Raw genomic sequence first — 18,014 nt, 5'->3', positions numbered from 1 at the left:
CTTAGAGCTAAACAAACAAGAAGGGATTTCAGGAGGCTGTAAAAAACCTTCACCAGAAGCTCCCAGAGCTCCAGAGGTGAATGTCTGGAGTCCAGATCACCCGCCTGAGCAGGTGGGGCACAGCAACAGCTCGGCCATTCCACAGGGAAGGCGAGGTTGAGCAAACACAGAGCTCTTCAAGCAGCCGGGGCGGAGTGACCGCGGGAACGCCTGTGACTGAGGTGGCAGGAGCCTCCTGCCCCAACCCCACGCGTGAGGAAACGTAGGCTGAGCCCCCAGGTCCTCCAGCGCAGCCCCCAGACTCCCCTCGACCCCGCCCAGCAGCTGCCAACACATCCCCTCCCTCCTTAACCCCCGGCAGCAGGACAACGAGAGCCCCACCTCACCGCCCTGCTGAAGCCGACGCGGGCAGCGGCTCCACGCCCTCACCTCGGACGCTCCTCGGGGGCACCCCGAGCGCGGCCCCGCTCCCGGGCCAGGGGCTTCCCAGACAGGCGCTGCCCGCCCCAAAAACCGCCCGGGCCCCAGCTCCTCCCCGCTGTGGGGACACCCGGGAGCCTCACCGGGGACAGCCCTCAGCTCACCCGAGGCGCTCTGGGAAATGTAGGCGGCGCGGAACCGCCTCCCTCCCGCCCTACGTGCGGGGCCGCCGCCGCCTGGCCCCCCCACCCCGCCCGCCTCGCTCCCACTTAAGAGGCGTGTGGGCCTCACGGGTTGTCTTTCTGTCCGCCTTTCCCCGCTGCCTGTAGAGAAGATGGCAGCGGAGGCGGCTGCAGAGGCCTCGCTAGCGCCGCTGTCCCCCGAGCAGAGGCAGCCGGGGCGGGAGGACGATGCTGAGGAGAAGCCCGAAGGCGGCGATGACGAGACCGCGGCGCTCAGTGAGGGCCGGGCGCGGGGAGGCCGCGGGCGGGCGGTGTGGAGGCACCGGGCGGTGTGGCGGGCACCGGCTCCTCCGTTCTCCTCTGAGGGGAGCGCCGAGCAGATTCGGCGGGCGGGGAGGTGGGAACAAGCGCCCTGAAGGAACCGGGGGCTTGAACTCGTACAGCCGGGCGGCCCGAGCAGCCTTCGCGCCTCTCCCGCCCCGCGCTGTGAGACCGGCGGGTTGAGGTAGGCTCAGCTTGCCCCGTTTGTGTGGGGCCACACGTGTTCCCGAGGCTGAGCCTCCGCCGGCTTAGAAATAGCGAAATGGGGCTTGTGTCTCCCCTTTTCTCCCTTTGCATCGAATGGGAGATTTTTGTGGTTGCTAAAGGTATTTTTTTAATCTCGAACCGCGGTCTCACAAGGTCCTGTTGCAGACCTGGGGGCGCTGGGAGCCATGCGGTCCCTGCCCCATGGATTTTCTCCTCAGGTTTTTTCTCTCAAATGTGTTTAAATTGGCTGCTCTGCCGCCCCTGCCCCGAGTTTTCTCCTCGCCTTTTTTATTTTTTTTTGCCAAATGTGTTTAAATCGGTTTTCCAGCCGCGCCAAATGTGGCACTGATGTTATTTGCTGCTGTAATCTTACAGTTGAAGCAAACTGACTCTTAAAAAGTATATTTTAGTCTCTTTGAAGCATTATTATGTTTGTGCATGATCAGTGATTCCTCATGAGTATTTTAAAAATCCTGCAATCTTGCTTTGATAGCTTTTGTTAATGATTTAGTGTGAAAGTTTACCGTTCTTCCTATATGTATACAAGCTCTATGTACATATATATGCATAATTTTTTTTTCAACCATTTTAACCTGTAGACTTGTTGTGAAGATGCAGATAATACAGCTCGGGTGGATTTTCGTGCTCTCACTATGTGTTTTTATAAGTGTTACCAGTTTTTCCTCACAGCACATATAGTTATAATTAATCATTATTCTTCTTATGGATCTCTTACTAAAAATCCTTTCACTTTTTAATTTTCTTTCTGCGGATAAAGTTTGTAGAAACTATGACCAGGCATCTTGCAACTTTTTAATTGGGGAGTAGGTGGAAAATATTAATACAAATTTTCAGCTTAAAAATGTGAGAAATACAGCAGTGCTCTCTGAGTAGCAAAGCTGGTGTTGATGTATTTTAAAGTAGGTAGAAAATTGTTAGGATTGTCTTTCCAAACAATTCCTCCAACCCCCTGCCTTTAGGTATTACTTCAATTTCCTCTTTATTTCTTTATAACAGCAAAGATTTGTATCCAGCTGCAATATTTAAAAGAAAACAAACAAAAATACCCCAGGGGAATCGTAAGAATTGCTGTAGGATCCTTCCAGCCCTTGACTTATCTTTAGTTAGTGGCCAGGAGTAGATGGCAGAACACAGCAACTATGTATTAATGCACCCTGCAGAAATGCCTTCACGCACAAAAAAATCAATAGTTTGTGACCCCATTTTCTTGAGCTTGGGTTTGTGTTTGAAATCCCATAGTGGATTTCTCTTCCGTAAAATTCTTACTTGGGCACTTGTAGACCTGCACCATCCTTGGCATGGAGCTCTGCAGCTTTCTTGTGTAAACCGATGTTCTTCTGCTCTGACTTTCCAGCTCTGGCGTCTCTGGTTGGTGCATCCCAGTTTCTGTGCTGGAATAGACAGTGAGTGGTTGACTTCAGTCCTCTCTCTTCATCTCATGGTTTTATAGACATCTGTTGGATCCAGGCTGAAAAGTCAGAGCCTGCTCTGTTGCTTCCCAATAGCTAAGAAGTGGTGCCATAGCTTTTTTTTATTTAAAAAACTTGCCTGGTTCTACCTTTAAAGCTTGAGGGTTCAGGGGCAATACCGTTCGCTATATGTGGCTTTCCCAGTAGTGTTAATTGGTGGGGAGAATGACCCACTGCTTCTGAGGATTCACACCTCTGCCTTTCACCAAACTGGATTTTAAAATGCTAAGGTGGTGGTCCTGACTGGTGGTGCTCAGCTCAGAGTCCATCCATCCATTCATCTGTGAAATCAAGATGAGGGTGCTTCTCCCAAGTCTACCACTTGACTATTTTTTGTCTTCTTAAGTACTTTTGGCATTCCTTCAGGTGGCCCATCTCTGCACTACCTCAGATAAGTCATTCATTTGCAAAATACTCATGGCACCAGCACTTAACCCTCATCATGGCTCCTGAGGATAGCGGATTCCTTTCCTCTTTTTGGTTCTAAACTTTTAATTTACAATTTTCTTAACTGTCAGTATGTTGTTATGAGTATTTGGACCCCCTCCTTGCCTGCTTTGTCTTGTTAGCACTGCATTTTGCCAGAAAATAAAGTGTAAATATTATTTTGTTAACTTCAGACATCTGATGATACAGATGGGCAAATAGTTTTGTCTGTCCAGGATGGCATTATTTCACAGTGGTTTCCAAGGATGAGCAATAATTAGTCTCATATTATTCTCAAACATACAATTTTTTTTCTCCTTTGCACTGGTAGTTATTTTAGCCTGTAAGAAACACCAAATTATTGGAAACAAATGAAGATATTTGTATAATTCAGTTGTATCAACAACACTTTCACCGTTTTGTTTGATTTTTGTGAAGATGGTGTAGAGTTCTCTGGAGAAGTGAAAAGCAACAACCTGGATGTGAAAGTTAAGTCAGAATTGGAAGCGGAAGAAAAAGGAATGGAGCAAGAATCCACGAGGGAATCTGATAGCACCATTTTGGATGTATCATCAGACTACCCCAGAGGTTGGTTAATAAAGTCTAAGAATATTTATTGCATGCTTAAGAAAAGGAGGAGAAAAGGTAGAAATAGGGGGAAAGGTAAAGGGACATCTGGTTCTGATGCAAAGAGCACCACAGAGAATGGGGGAAGTCTCTTGCTGGGAACTGCTTTAAAATTCACCTCTCTGTCCTGAGCCCATGATCAATGATATCATTGTTTCACATAAGAAAACCTGAAGACTCCTCTTGTAAAAACATTGTAGAGGTTTAAAATCGCTACAGACTCAGTATTACTATAAACTGGAATGTTCTGTGTGCTGAAATCAATAAAGGTGACTTATTATATAAACTAATTCTCTTGTTTTTAGCAATTTCTCCACTGTTCCCATTGACTGATAAGTTGAAAAGTCAGGTGGTAAATTTAAAGGTTAAACATTCTTAAGGGGGCGAAAAAGTTGGTAGAATGGGATGTATCCCAGCTGTACAGTGAATAATTGTTACTTATAATTGGCACACTTCTAGCTGATCTCTTAGTTTTTTCAGAGGGTTCATAGGATGTTTTTAAACTGCTTTGTGCCTGATTCGCTCTCGCTACCCATGCTAAGCAGTAAAATCAGGAGCAAATGTGACTTGCTCTTTTCAGCTTTTTTCAGATGAAGTTCTTTCCAGTTTGAGAAATCTGTTGTGTGTCAGCGATAGATTTGAAATGATGGATAGAAAAATAGCAGTAAACTGATTTATTAACTAAGAATGCCTAACTTCTAAATATCTCTGCTTTTTAGAGAAACATATTTCAATTCAAAGACATCTTGCTGATCTAGAGAAATTAGCTGATCTGAAAGAAGGTGAGTTTACCATGGCAGTATCCCAGAACACAGATCAGCACGTTACAGGTATTTACTTTTTCTTTCAGGTTTTATTTTTAAAACACCATATATATTTAATATGCTTGAAGACGAGGGGTTTAATAAACAAATACCTTTATGGTTTGTTCCCCTTCTTGTTGTTGTGCTTCTTTCATTAAATTTAAGGCCTTAATGATTCCTTTTCATCTTTTTCTTCTGCATTGTAGCATTTCTAATGTTGGCAGCGTGCATGGATCAGCAAAATGTTAATTCTAGCTATCCATCAGCAGTTTAGTCTCATTTTTATTTTACTTTAAGTGCTGTGCTAACAGGGAAGCTAATTGTTAGTGTTTAAATTTGAAATAAATGTTTTCTGTAGAGAGTTTGTTCCATTTTTAATGAGGAGATAGATCGTAAGTATCTTAGAATTCTTGTACTTGTAGCTGTTGCTGATTTAGATGTAAATCCATGGTAGTGGTAAGAAACTCGGTAAATAATCAGTAAATCATAAGTCAATAGAAGAGGCTGGTCAGCATTAGAGATTTGTTTGGGGAGCTGTAGGCTGCCTCTTTTGACTTCAGTGGCGTGGGACTGCATGGATGTAGTAATCCACTCATTAAAAAAGTCATTAAAAAGGAATTTTGCTGCTGTGCACGCCTAAGATATGTCATTATTATTATTATAGATCCTCATGTTGTGTGGCATGTTTAAAAATTCACTGTGTGTACTGTTCAAACACATCGAAGCTTTTCTGCTAAATTCTGCATGAAAGGTTATTTGCCATTCAGGAGTTTACGACCCAGCAGCAGATGTATGTGTGCTCTGATACATAATTCCTGTGTACAGCTCTACAGCATCTCACTATAGCTGGTTTTTGTTTTATCTAAAAGATTCAGGATATGGAAAGACAGATTTCCTGTTCTAACCAATTCAGTTGGATTTTTTTTTCTAAATGCTGCCAGTCTAAACATCATCTATAAAATTGTTATTCTGCAGTACTCTTCAGAAGTTCCATTAGCCGTATGTTGCTCGAATAAAAAAAAATACTAGAAAACAAAACCTGAGGTTGTAGAAGTTAATGATCTTTAAAGTTATAGTGGTTCTTGTCTATATTCTATGTTATCTGTCTATATTCTGTGGAGTAGAAAGAGGCAATCCAGGAATTTGATGTTTTTGTGCACCTGAAATAGAATATAACTTGGTGACTTCATCTCTAACTCCCATTGATAGCACCTTCATTCTTTTTTTCTCTTGATATGCATCTCTGTTAACATGAGTATTTGCTGCATTTCATACGTTTCTCATACTTTTTGTTTATTTGTATTTTCAGATGAAAAGAAGCCTTGTCCATTGTGTCCCGAGGAGAAATTAAAAGCTTGTTACGGTCCTAAGCTCCATCGTCACCTTCAGAATTTGCACTGGAAAGTTTCTGTTGAATTTGAAGGTAATTACAATCATATTTGAATAGTAAATACTAGAAGAAATTGTGAACATGTTGTAGGACATTGTTCTTTGTCATCTTTTTAAATTTCTCTTGATTTAAGGATCTTGTTACCAGCTCTGAACTAGAACCACATTTTGACATAATGAATCTTGAACTGGGATGTAAAATGTAAATGTAAAATAGCTCTGTATTCTTTTAAAGGCCAAAATAGTTACAGTTGTGCATTTTCTAATTAAAAAGAAAATACAACAGTTGCTTGGCATGTCATGAAAATGACAATAAAAGTTAAAATATGTATATAATGAAAAATACACACAAGTATGGTCACTTATCTGGCTTTTAACAAACTCTGATCTGCTTGTAAGATGCATTAAAATCCCTATGGGAAGTTGAAGAAGGGAAAGACAGTGAGCAGCATGTGTTTTTGAAGAACCAGAAATACGAGTTTGCAGGAAATAAAACAACTAATCAGAATATGGACAAGATGAAGGTTGATTTTAAAAATGATCCAACTAGAGTTCTGGCTTTGTGTGCACTAGCAGATGTCTTTTATTTGTGGTTTGTTTGGGGGGATGGTTTTGTTTTTCTGTAAACCATGAAACATATGGGTTCTTCACATGAGTCTTTTAGCCAGGTAACAATACTTTTGTGGTATACTCAAAGTATTTTTGAATGTTATATACCATATAGCCTGAAGACTCACTGTAGCTTCTCACAGATTTATTAAAATGAATTGCCTGTATGTAATTTTTTCTGATTTTTAAAAATGTGTAATGTAAAATTAGCTAATTTCTCTCTACAGAAGGTGAGTTTGTGAAATAAGTGGTAACATTTTCTTGTGGCAGTATCTGGGAATCTTCAATGAGACCATGCGATGAAAATGCAGAACACTTTGAATCAGAGTATGTGGTGTAGGACACATGCATTCTGTTGACTTACTGTGCCATGATGTGACAATAATTTATTTTCCAGGGTACAGAATGTGCATCTGCCACTTACCTTGTCATCCAGTAAAACCAAACCTTGTTGGAGAGCAGGTAAAAAATGCTGTTAGCCTGGGAAATGGGTATTTTGGGGGCAACTTCTGCAATCTACTTAGTTTCAAAATACATCTTGCTATCCAGTGTAAGTTTATCAGTCCAGAATGTAAGTATTTGAGGTGCTGGATGTGTCTCTGCTCCTCCCCTGCATGTGGAGTACGTAGAGCATCGGCAGAGGGTGGCTCTGGGGGTATCGCTTAACAGTCTCTGGCTGTAAAATCAAAGTATTTTATATGTGCTAGTGGTAACAGATGACTTCTTCATCTGCCTATATTCAGCTGTTGCTGTGTTTTGATTGTGTTTATTCTGAAATTACACATGTTGTATTTTGCAGACACTTTCAAAGATGGGAGCCCATTACCACTGTATCATCTGCTCAGCAACTATCACACGAAGAACTGACATGATCAGTCACATTAATCGTCATGTGAATAAAGGAGAAACTGAGTCAAGGTTTATTACAGGTCTGTTCTTCTGTAAAACGTTCAATCTTCTTATCCTGTCTAGCATGTGGAGTAACTATAATAAATGAGTGAGAGAGATGAGAAAAATCCTGGAACAGATTTAGCTTTACTATTGTAAAATCTGCCCTTAATATTTCAGAACACTCTTTTCCTCAAAGGTAGCAGCCTTGTGATGTAACCTCTGCATTGACTAGCTATTCCTATTGATAAATAATATTCCTTTCACAATTAGTTAAATGTTGCAAATGTAGGCTTCTCTCTCTCTCCAAAAGAATGGAGGACCTGGAAGCCATGTAACAAAAATCTGTGTAGAGAGTTTAATGCCTATGTATTTGGCTGTGTGTGTGTTTGTGAATCAGTCTTGAGGAAATCTCTGCAATATAAAAATCCTTTTATCCAAACTGCATCAGTGTGGATACACCAAACAAGGTGGTGGGAAGCATTTTAAATAATTGGAATGCCAACTCTTCATTTTTGCAAATTGTCTGTTCTCTACAGCTGTCAAGTAAAAGGCACATTATTGATTAGCTGATGTGCAAAACTTTTTTCCTTTTCCTGCACCCTAGACTATTGATGTTGAAAATGGATCTGATTTGTTTTCTGTCTCTGTGTAGACATATGGATTTTTACCTATATATAATGTAATAAAGGTGAGACTGGGAGCTATGAGGGTCACACTTTGTTGCCCATAAGCAGGTTAGGAGTGGTATTTATGTATCTTGGAGTCAGTTTGCATGTCTAAGAAGTGATAGTAGTACCCTCCATACCATAGACTGTACTTCTAACTTCATTCCATAAATGTAATTTTTATTATTTCCGTATTAATTAAATTACTTGCTTTTTATTATATATATTAAATTAGTGAAATTACTTTAGTTTTTATTAATTTAATTTTGAACATTAATTTAATATGGACTTTCAATTCCATAACTTTAACCTTTAACAGAGGTTGTGAAATACGTGTATCTCTGTATGGTTCCCTTCAGAACTGTTAGTAAAGAATGGCCTATTTGACACTTTTAAAATGAAATATTTGTGGCTACTTGTCCTCATGGGCAGAGGAGAAATTCAGAACATTTTTCACGCTTAATTGTTGAAATTGTCCCTCTGCTTGTGCTGTCTATACACGTTTCATGAAGCTGTTTGATAATTTACAGAGATTAGATCAAGGATTTTGAGGGATTTTTGCAGTTCACTGATACACATTCAGGAGTATGTCATTAGGGTTTTAATTAATTAGCAATGTATTATGTTAGAACATGCAAAGCATATGTGCTCAGGGGCTCACTTTCTGAAATTTCTGAGTATGTAGGAGCCCAACTGAGAAACAAATCTGATGTTTTATGGGAAAAAATTATAGTAGAGCCTGATCCTTATCTGCTACTTGTAGGACTAGAAAATAAATTGTCTGCTTATTTACCTTCACATACTTGTTAACTGATCCGTGTGCTAGTTAGATTACAGCATTACCCAGACTTCTTGCTATATGGGAGCAAATTTTTAATTTAATTTATCAAATGTGCTAATGCTGTTTCAGTTGTCAATAACTCTTTCCTTCCACCACAACTGCTTTCTTTTAGTTCCTGCTCCCAAGTCTTCTGAAGTGCTGAAGGAGTTGGCCACAGATGTGCAGGTTCTTCCCAACTACTCCACACCTCAGAAAACTGATTCCTATTTTAATCCTAAAATGAAACTCAACCGGTAAGAGAACAGGGAGTGGGAAGATGCACCAGAGGGCTGCTGAGTTTGTAGTGAAAAATACTTGTGTGTTTTGAAAAGTAAACCCTGAGAAACTTTAGTTCAGAGGGCAGGAGAAATAGTTTTCATTAGAAAATGCGTCTGTACCACATCTGAAAAGTGTGAGCGTTGACACCAAGGCATGGGACTGGGCTTCAGCCCCTGCTGACCTCTCACGGTCTCAGTGCTGTTAATATTTGAGCTGAGTTTAAAGTTAGCTCAGATATACCTGTGACAGCTGAGATGTGACTGTGGGGGAGGCCATTGCAACCAAGGTCATGGCCATGTCTCAAAGAACAAGTGGAATTTCATTGCTCTACAGTAATTTATGATGTTTTTCAACATGGAGCCATTAGTAGCGTAGTGTCCTTCCATGTAAAACATAGTTTGGCTTAAATGTTCTAGTATTATGTTCAAGGGAAATAACTAAAGAAAAAGAAGGAAAAATGTTTTCTCAACTTACCATGACCGTTCCTTTTTATTTTTAAGGCAATTGATATTCTGCGCACTAGCCGTTCTAGCTGAGGAACGTAAACCGATAGAATGTTTGGATGCTTTTGGTGCCACTGGTAAAGTCGATTACTTTACTCTTTTGGTTAATATCCAGTAGTATGAAGCTCCAAAAATGAGTAGGAACTGACATGACGTATTCAAAAAAGTGAGGTACATGATAATTTTCTTCCTTAGGCAGCCAGCCATTGGCTTCCATACAAAAAATGCCATCAAGAGCGCGGTATTAGGTGTTTTAAAGACTGTAAATAATGTTAAGTCAAAGCTTAGCGGTCTCCTTAAAATTATTTGCTTTAGTGTCCATCATTTAATGGCATCTTCCTGAACTTGTGGCAAGGTCACAGATCTTGTGTGACTCTGGTTGTGGAATTTGGCTGTAAAATGAGCCTGTGGTTTAAAAATGGTGATGAATCCAAGCGTCTTTAGCAGGATCATCTCTTAAATGATTACAAAATTCTGAATGTGAACTAAATGTAATTATATCAGTGTCTATTTAGCCTTCTGGAACAAAAACCCAAAGAGATCTGGATTGCTGCCTCTTAATTGAGAACAGTAACTGCTCAGCTTTTTTTCATAAAAATTCTTGATTGTGAATTAATCCCTGTTCTGAATGAGGCCAGACTCCACAAGCACATCCTGTCCTGCACTTCTGCTATGTCATCATGGGCTGCACAACGAAAGCCACATTTGGAGGCAGCCGAAAAATATTAATGTTTAACTATTTAATTATTATAAAATAATAACTAATGGTTTTGCCAGCTTTTGCAGTAGTTGTTCTAAGGTTACACTTCTGTCTTTCCGTAGGTATCATGGGATTACAGTGGGCAAAGCATCTCAGGAGTGCTGTGAAAGTTACAATTAACGATTGTAATGAAAATTCTGTGACAATGATTCGGGAAAACTGCCACTTAAACAAAATGAAGGTGAAACTTGAATCTATGGAGGAAGATAATGGTGAAGCTATGGCAGATGGAGCAGATGGAGAAGAAAATACTGACACCATTGAAGTGACAAGAATGGACGCCAATGTTATAATGCATTTGAGAGCATTTGATTTTATGTAAGTTTTGAATGTTTCTGTTAATGATTTCCTGGTTTGATAATGACACATCACACCCATCTCCCAGTGTATGGTTATTTAGGGAAAATATGAAGTCCTTCTGACATACAGAATGGTCTATAATAGTACATGAAAATTTTAAGCCAGATTCTTTCTATATTTTTTGAGAAAGAGAAATGTCAAATTAGTCTTTTTTTAATTGGAACTTCTAATTTAAAATTCATACCTTTGCATGTCATTGTGCAGAACTTCATTGCACCTCCTGTTTTAATCCATTTTGCAGTGTGTTCATATTCAACTAGACTAATTCTTCCAAGTTGGGTTTATAGATGCATACTTTTCAAAACCTATGCAGACGTCAAAATAAGTGATTGAATTCTCTTTTTTTGATTGATTAATGTCTAGATATCAGCTTGTAGGTATTCAGGCTGAAAATGAGTATTAGTTTAGTACATAAACTGGAATGCATTCTTGGTTTGGGAGTTTCCCTTTGTTTTAAGGCTGAAGGTAAGCCTCAGGCCAATATTCTTGTAGCTTAAATGAGTCACTGGGTCAGGACGCAAAAAAAAGCACTATCTGGTTTTGTGATGATGTGTATTTTCCAGCATAGTGCTTCCCTAGCTCTTTCTATTTGATACTTGAAAGTTCCAGAGTATTTAATGAGAGGTGTACTGTAAATATTAGTCCTGTTTTCTCATTTTGTTTTCAATATGACCGTAAGTGAGGCTTATAAAATAGTGTTTTCCGCAGTTTAAGGCTAAACCGTTGACCATCTATAGATACTCAGTGATGCTTCGTTTCCTTTCAGCCATTTGGACCCCTTTGGAACTTCTGTGAATTACCTGGATTCTGCCTTCAGAAATGTGAGAAACCTTGGAATTGTGTCACTGACGTCCACAGACACCAGTTCTCTGTACGCAAAGGCCCAACACGTTGCCCTACGTCATTATGGGTGTAATATTGTTCGAACAGAGTACTACAAGGAACTGGGAGCCAGAATGATAATTGCTGCTGTGACAAGGTGCTGGTAAAACAAATTTGCTCAAATTCTGCTTCTAGCTGCTTCTGTAGGTTGTGCATGTTCTGTTTCCAGAATTCCTTAATTCTTGATACAAAATGAATGTTTCCTATTTGTGTGCTGCTATGGGATAAGGTGATTTTTAAACTAAAAGACTGAGTGAGGAGAAAAGGCATAAATAGTGTGGTGGACTGGGACAGTGGGGAGGGCTTTTTGGTGATGGGTATTTTTACATTACCATCCCTCCCCAGACTTGCCTATTTGCACACTCTGTTATTCCTCCATCAATTTTATGGTCATTTTAGTGCTGCGTAGGACTTTGTAAATATGATTTAAACTGCTTGAGTGGCTTCTAGCTGAGCATTAGAGTTAGATTTGCTTCGGTGGAAGCTGATGTTCACTTTAGATCCTCATGCTTGAGGTTCAAGATACATGTGATTACTAATTTGTGAAATCAGTCATTTGCATCTCAATATTCTCAGTAAAAGGTAAAATAAGATATTCTCAGCCTTAAAGGAAGCAGACAAAACTAGCTATTTAAAAAATGAGGTTTTGTCCTGATTGCTTTCTCAGATCTTTAGAATCTCTTTTTAGAAAGTGGATGAGCTCAGGAATCTTTCAGCAGGTTCAGGTATCTGTGGCAGTTTGTCTGCCGAATTGAGTACAATTTGGTTTTGTTTTTCCTTCACAGAGCTGCAGCTCGCTGTAACAAAGCCATTGAAGTTTTACTCGCAGTGGCTCTAGAACATTTTGTTCTAGTAGTGGTCAGAGTTTTAAGGGGACCATCCACCGCGGATGATTCAGTAAAGAAAATAAGATACCTCATCCATTGCCAGTGGTGCGAAGAGAGAATTTTTCAGAAACAGGGTAGTATGGCAGAAGGTAAATGGCTTTTCGTTTGCACTTTCTGGAAGGTCTGATTTCTGTATGTCTGGTTTGTGTTTGTTTAGGCCTTGCTTATATTGGCACTCCCTTAGTACAGTAATAATTACCTAGATGAGGTGGAAAAGGTACCATGCTTTGTGGTAGTGGGTTAGATGAGTTGGCTGCATGAATTTTGCTGTAAATATACTGGATTTGTTTCTCAACACCAACTAGCTGAAGCTGCTGGAATGCCTGGTAAATATGGGGCTGTATTTTGAGCAAAGGCACAAAGAGTGGGACAGTCTTTGCTACCATTTGGTTCCTCCACACAGTTGCAGCTGGATAGATTTAAGTGTCAGATAGCTTTTCTACGGTTCATTTATTACCTTCAAATGCAGTGTACTAAACAGTATCACTTTCCCTCTGACAAGGATATATTCTCCCTGCCCTTGGGCAGAACCTGCACACATCTGATGGAAATCTCTCGGCAGGTGTGGTAGGAAAGACACACATAATTCTAACACTTAGTGGTAAATCAAGGCAGCCTCCAGGTTAAAAACTGACTGTGGGCTGTCTCTAAACACAAGTTAGTAGAAAAAAATAAGCTAAGAGGTAGCTACTAGCCAGATGGTAGTTTGAATGAAGATAAAAGGAAAAAGCTTGTTTCAAAGTTACAGGTTCTTGGATATCTGACTATTAACTGGTGGTGTCTTTGACTGTCCTGCTCAAAGTCAGGTGCAGGAGTGTGCAATGGGCTTGTTATTTAAAAGATTATTAAAAAACCTTGGATAAAGTTTTAAGAACAGAAATGAGTAACTGATAAGTATAGTGTTATAGCAGAGATTTTCGTTAGTGTCACGGTTTAACCCCAGCTGGTAACTCTACCCCATGCAGCCACTTTTCACCCCGAGTGGGATGGGGGAGAGAATCGGAAGAGTAAAAGTGATACAGCTCGTGGGTTGAGATAAAGACAGTTCAATAGGTAAAGCAAAAGCTGCGCACAAAAGCAAAGGAAACAAGGAATTCATTCACCCCTTCCCATGGCAGGCGGGTGTTCAGCTAGCTCCAGGTGAGCTGCGCTCCATCTAACCTATTGGTGACTTGAGAAGACAAAACACCATGACTCCAAACATTCCCCCTCTTCCTTCTTCCTCCAAAATATACACTGAGCATGATGGTGGATGGTATGGAATGTCTCTTTGGCCGGTCCATGTCAGCTGTCTTGGCACTGTGCGCCTGGCACTGCGTGAGAAGTTGAAAAGTCCTTGACTACCTAACAACAACCAGACCATCAGCATCTTATCAACATTCTTCCCCTACTAAATCCAAAACACAGCTACTAGGAGGAAAATTAACTCTTATCCCAGCTGAAACCAGGATAACTAGTAAATGAATCGTTTACTTAATGTCTTTGTGTTGATGTCATCTCTCTTCAGTAGAGCAGGCCTTGCTGGCTATTTCAAAACAACTTCTAAATCCTGTTTTTCTGTTGTAGAAAACCCGTATCAGCAGCTGCCTTGTGATTGTCACAGCAGTATGCCTGGGAAGACAGCGGTTGTTCTTGGTCCTCTCTGGTAAGTACAGAACACAACGTAGAATTGGAGAATAATCGAGGTTGGAAGGACCTCTGGAGGTCAGATGCTCAGTTGCATAATAAAAACGCAAGGCTGCAGGATATTCTACAGCTGCAAAAGGAGGTAGAGCAACTGGGAGGAGTTCAGAAAATGTTTGATCAATTTGAATTTAGTAGGGTATTCAGTTTTTGCTCTTGTTCATAGTGTTCAGTCTGGTTAATAAATTAAAAACTGCCTTTAAATTTCATATTTGCTGCAATTTAGGTAATACATCCTGCACAGGGGAGCCCGGCTGTGTGTTCTTCTAGTTGCCAAATGTTAAGCAACTTTCTATTATTCTGTAGTTGTGGAGAACTTATTAAATAAATCCTCACATGTGCTGATGGTAGTAAATACTACACTGCTCAATAGTTAATACTTAGAATTTTCTCTTGTGAGAAAGACAAATACATCTTTGTCTTTTAACCATGTCAAAGCAGCATGAAAATGGTTCACAAGTGACGGTGCTTTTCTTGTGGGGTCTAAATGACTTTCTCAACATAGTAGGGCAGAAGTAAAATTACCATTCTTGAGATTTTGATATTTTTTTTAACACCAGACAAATGCTGCTGTCACTGCAAACCAATTTGCTATTGCCAAGTTGTGAACAGAGTCAGCCTGATGCAGCGCTTCAGTGTAATGTAATTGCTGATCAGTTTGGGCAAGGGATTTGCGGAGCAAATTTTTTGCTTTTGTTAAGAAGTCTTAATGTTTCACTTGTGTTTTGTAGGTCAGGGTCCATCTTCAACAGCGGGTTCCTCAGAAGAATGCTGGTTGAGGCTGTCCAGCATGGTCTGGATGAAGCTCAGCCACTTCTGAAGACGTTAGTTTGCGAAGCAGAGTGTACAACTTCAAAACTTTCTACCCATAGCCCTTCTGATGAGAACAAACAAGGTAAGAACCACGGCAAGACGTGTCACAAAAAGGACCGGCTTGGGGGCGAGTTAGGGAGATTCTGCTCTTTAAAAACTTAGTGTGTCCATAAAACAGAATGCAGGGTGGGACAACAAATAAACATAATGCAGTAGGTGAACCGCTATGAAATCCAGCATGTTTCCTGAGCGAGCTGGAAATACGCAGTGTCTGCTGGTTCTTTGGTGTGTCCCAATCCTGACTCGAGAGGATGTGCTGTAAGAAGAGAGGACTTGGATTGTTGTGCTCTGCATATTCCGCAGGCACTGCAAATCAGCGGGCCCAAAAAAATGCCTTTCAGGATGGGAATGCTGTTCTGCTCATTAAATAAAATAGTATTTTTGAATATTGCCTCTGAATTCCAAGTTAGTATGTGAAAGTTTTCCTTCCTGTACTTCTTTAGGCCAGAATGTGGTTTTATTTCTTCCTGTTTTGCCGTTTTCCTGTCTCACAGTACAATTAATTTTGACTCTTGTGTTCTAGAAGAATGTGGCGTATATATTAGAACAGCAAATACTTCTGCAGAATCCTACTTGATACATGGTAAGTAGATCATTTTGGTGCAGCTGAAGCAGTTTCAAATTAAACTGTAGTTTAAGTGATGGCTAAGCCAACCTAGTGTTCACAGATTTGGGTTTTTTTTAGTATCTTAACAATCATAGGATGTTAAATAAATTCAGCCTGGATTTTAACTCCGCAAAAGTCTAGCTTATAAAATCAGACACAAAGGTGTAGCTGCTATGTGGCTGTTTGTGTGTACTGTCTTTGGCTTCACTGACATCTTTTGTGGTCTTGCTGAGTATTCACTGGTTTCACTGGCATTTTTTGTGGCTCAGGAAAAAGAAAAAGTGATGAAGTGCTTCGAAATGCAGCCAAGCGCCAAAAATCTGAGAACAGTGCTGAGCACCCTGCGTTTTACTACAATATCCACAGACACAGTATTAGAGGAATGAACATGCCAAAGTAAGGTTTTTGTTTAAGCTCCAGTCTTATAGTACTGTGACAACTGATAACTTGTATTGAATCAGCCTTATTAGCATTAATGCCTTTTTTTTCCAGGTTAAATAAGTTTTTAAACTATCTCTCCGAAGCGGGATACAGAGTCAGCAGAACCCACTTTGATCCCATGGGAGTCCGCACGAACGCCCCCTTGGCGCAGTTTAAGACCGTCCTGATGAAGTACAGCACCCCCACGTACACGGGGGGCCAGGCGGAGGGTCCCGGCCACCGACCAGGGGACATCCAGCAAGGAGAACAGGCTCACAGCAAGGCAGACGGCAAGGTGGACGATGCCGAGTTCCTGGAAGACGACAAATCTGCGGTCGCCGCTGCCTTGTTGACAAAAGACTGCCCCGCTCCCTGCGCAGCTGATTAACACAAACCATCCTGTTTGCAGAGCGGGATGTTACGGACTGCGAGCGCACCCTGTTTCAGTAAGCCAGTACTTCTCACCAAACTGGATTTAGAAAACTTGAGCTGCCTGCTATTTTAATTTGAAAAAGACACTTTAGAATTGTTCACAGTGTGTGTGGTCAAGGTACTGCTGCTGCAGGAAGGTCTCAGAGGGAGTTTCTTGCATCCACTTTGGCACTGAGGCTTGGTGGCTGCTCCTGAGCCCTTGGTAACACCTTATTGCCAGCACAGAACCCAGCAGGGTGGATGAGGCTGAATGTCTTCAGCATTTCTCAACAGGAGGTTAATATGAAACACAGTATTCCTGAAATGAATCATTCCTAACACCTGACTGGCTACAGTTCAGTTAAGATGATAAAATAAGACAGGATAAAATCCAGAAAACCCTTGGTGTGCTGCTCGCTCCAGATGGCACGTGTAATTTGGCGTTCGGTTCTGTTTTCATAGTCCTACCTACAAGCAAGGACCTAACTCAAGTGAGAGCAGAAAGAAATTGTTCCACGACTGTTCCTGAAACTCCAGTTTATCCAAACCTTAGTGAGTTGTGTTTGTCACCCTCGGTAGGCATTTGTGCGGCGGTGACGTTTGGTTGGGTACTGCAAAAAGGAGCAGTGACAAGACACCCTAAGTTCCAGGTGACATTTTGCTATGAATCTGTCATTAAAGTCTTAGTTGTTTAAAAGATCTCTTCTGTGAACAAGCAAAGAGGTGCTGCGGTGGGAGTTGGGTCTGGTTCCTTAAATACATGGCAGCATTCCAGTCAAATCAACTTGACTTTGTCCTTTCTTTTCCCCAAACCTTTGGGAACAACTCTCACAAATGAAGGAGTTGCTGCAGTTTTTCACAAGTTTGGTGTTCAGCCTGGCCCCAGGTGTTCAGTTTATCTATGAGCAGAACACAAGGGGTTATTATTGTGATTTCTCTCTTTGAAACTTCATGGTAAGATTATTGCTTCTCATTGAGTGCTAACCAAGAGGAACATGACCAGTACGCTCCCAATCATGCGTAACTTCCTAAGCTCCCCTTGGGCCAGAATTAAGACCATCTTCAATTCAGGACTGAGGAGTTCCTTTCATTCTGTCCCAATTAAAAATTGAGACCACTAAAGGGATAATATTTGCACTTCAGCAGTGATACAGCATGAAACTAAGTTTCCTTTGAAAATTCAGTGCTTCTAGTTCTTTTCTGAAGGTAACTTGGTATCAAATTAGAAATGAAAACGAAGAAGGAAAAGTTAGTGTTCCTTAGTTGTTCTGAACAAAGTTTTTAATAATTTTTGATGCAGAGAGCCTGTTAGAAGGCTCTGCTGGCAGCTAACACAGCTCACTTTAGTGTTACTGTAAGTGGGATAAAAATCACTCCAAGTTGGCTAATTGGAGCAAAAGAGAGCATTCCAGTTAGAACAAAATAAGCTAAAAAGGAAGTTTAACTGAAGCCTGTTGGAGGAAGGATTGCCAATTGCTTTTACAGCTCCCCCCTCAGTA

The 18,014-nt window shown here is 40.9% G+C and overlaps 2 protein-coding genes across 20 annotated transcripts in view; one reads left to right on the top strand and one right to left on the bottom strand.

Moving 5' to 3' along the window:
• Positions 1-584, bottom strand: part of SWT1 (SWT1 RNA endoribonuclease homolog) — a 31,863-nt gene extending 31,279 nt beyond the window's left edge. For 7 of the 11 annotated variants that reach the window (XR_010474411.1, XR_010474410.1, XM_065072768.1 and 4 more), the window contains exon 1: positions 430-583. The gene's annotated coding sequence lies outside the window, so the exon portion shown is untranslated. Of the gene's footprint in view, positions 1-381 lie in introns of all 11 variants that reach the window. The other 4 variants (XM_065072769.1, XM_065072774.1, XM_065072770.1 and 1 more) reach the window with 3 other exon arrangements.
• Positions 583-17,295, top strand: TRMT1L (tRNA methyltransferase 1 like). 9 transcript variants are annotated; one of them, XM_065072780.1, is made up of 16 exons: positions 583-878; positions 3,485-3,634; positions 4,393-4,455; positions 5,786-5,899; positions 6,872-6,936; positions 7,274-7,403; positions 8,984-9,104; positions 9,630-9,709; positions 10,455-10,710; positions 11,519-11,731; positions 12,420-12,610; positions 14,088-14,166; positions 14,936-15,099; positions 15,601-15,660; positions 15,954-16,080; positions 16,177-17,295. In XM_065072780.1, exons 1-16 carry the CDS (start codon positions 755-757, stop codon positions 16,490-16,492), a joined length of 2,253 nt encoding a protein of 750 aa, XP_064928852.1. In that variant the 5' UTR covers positions 583-754; the 3' UTR covers positions 16,493-17,295. The 9 variants fall into 9 exon arrangements, with proteins under 9 accessions (XP_064928852.1, XP_064928850.1, XP_064928851.1 ...); XM_065072778.1 differs by having other exon boundaries at positions 619-878; positions 4,393-4,503; XM_065072779.1 differs by having other exon boundaries at positions 633-878; positions 4,393-4,503; positions 15,604-15,660.
• The last annotated feature ends 719 nt before the right edge of the window (positions 17,296-18,014 follow it).

Source organism: Columba livia, chromosome 8, assembly GCF_036013475.1.
Source record: "Columba livia isolate bColLiv1 breed racing homer chromosome 8, bColLiv1.pat.W.v2, whole genome shotgun sequence".
Classification (NCBI taxonomy): domain Eukaryota; kingdom Metazoa; phylum Chordata; class Aves; order Columbiformes; family Columbidae; genus Columba; species Columba livia.
Note: the sequence above shows the minus strand (reverse complement) of the source record. Positions and strands in the feature narration are given on the sequence as shown.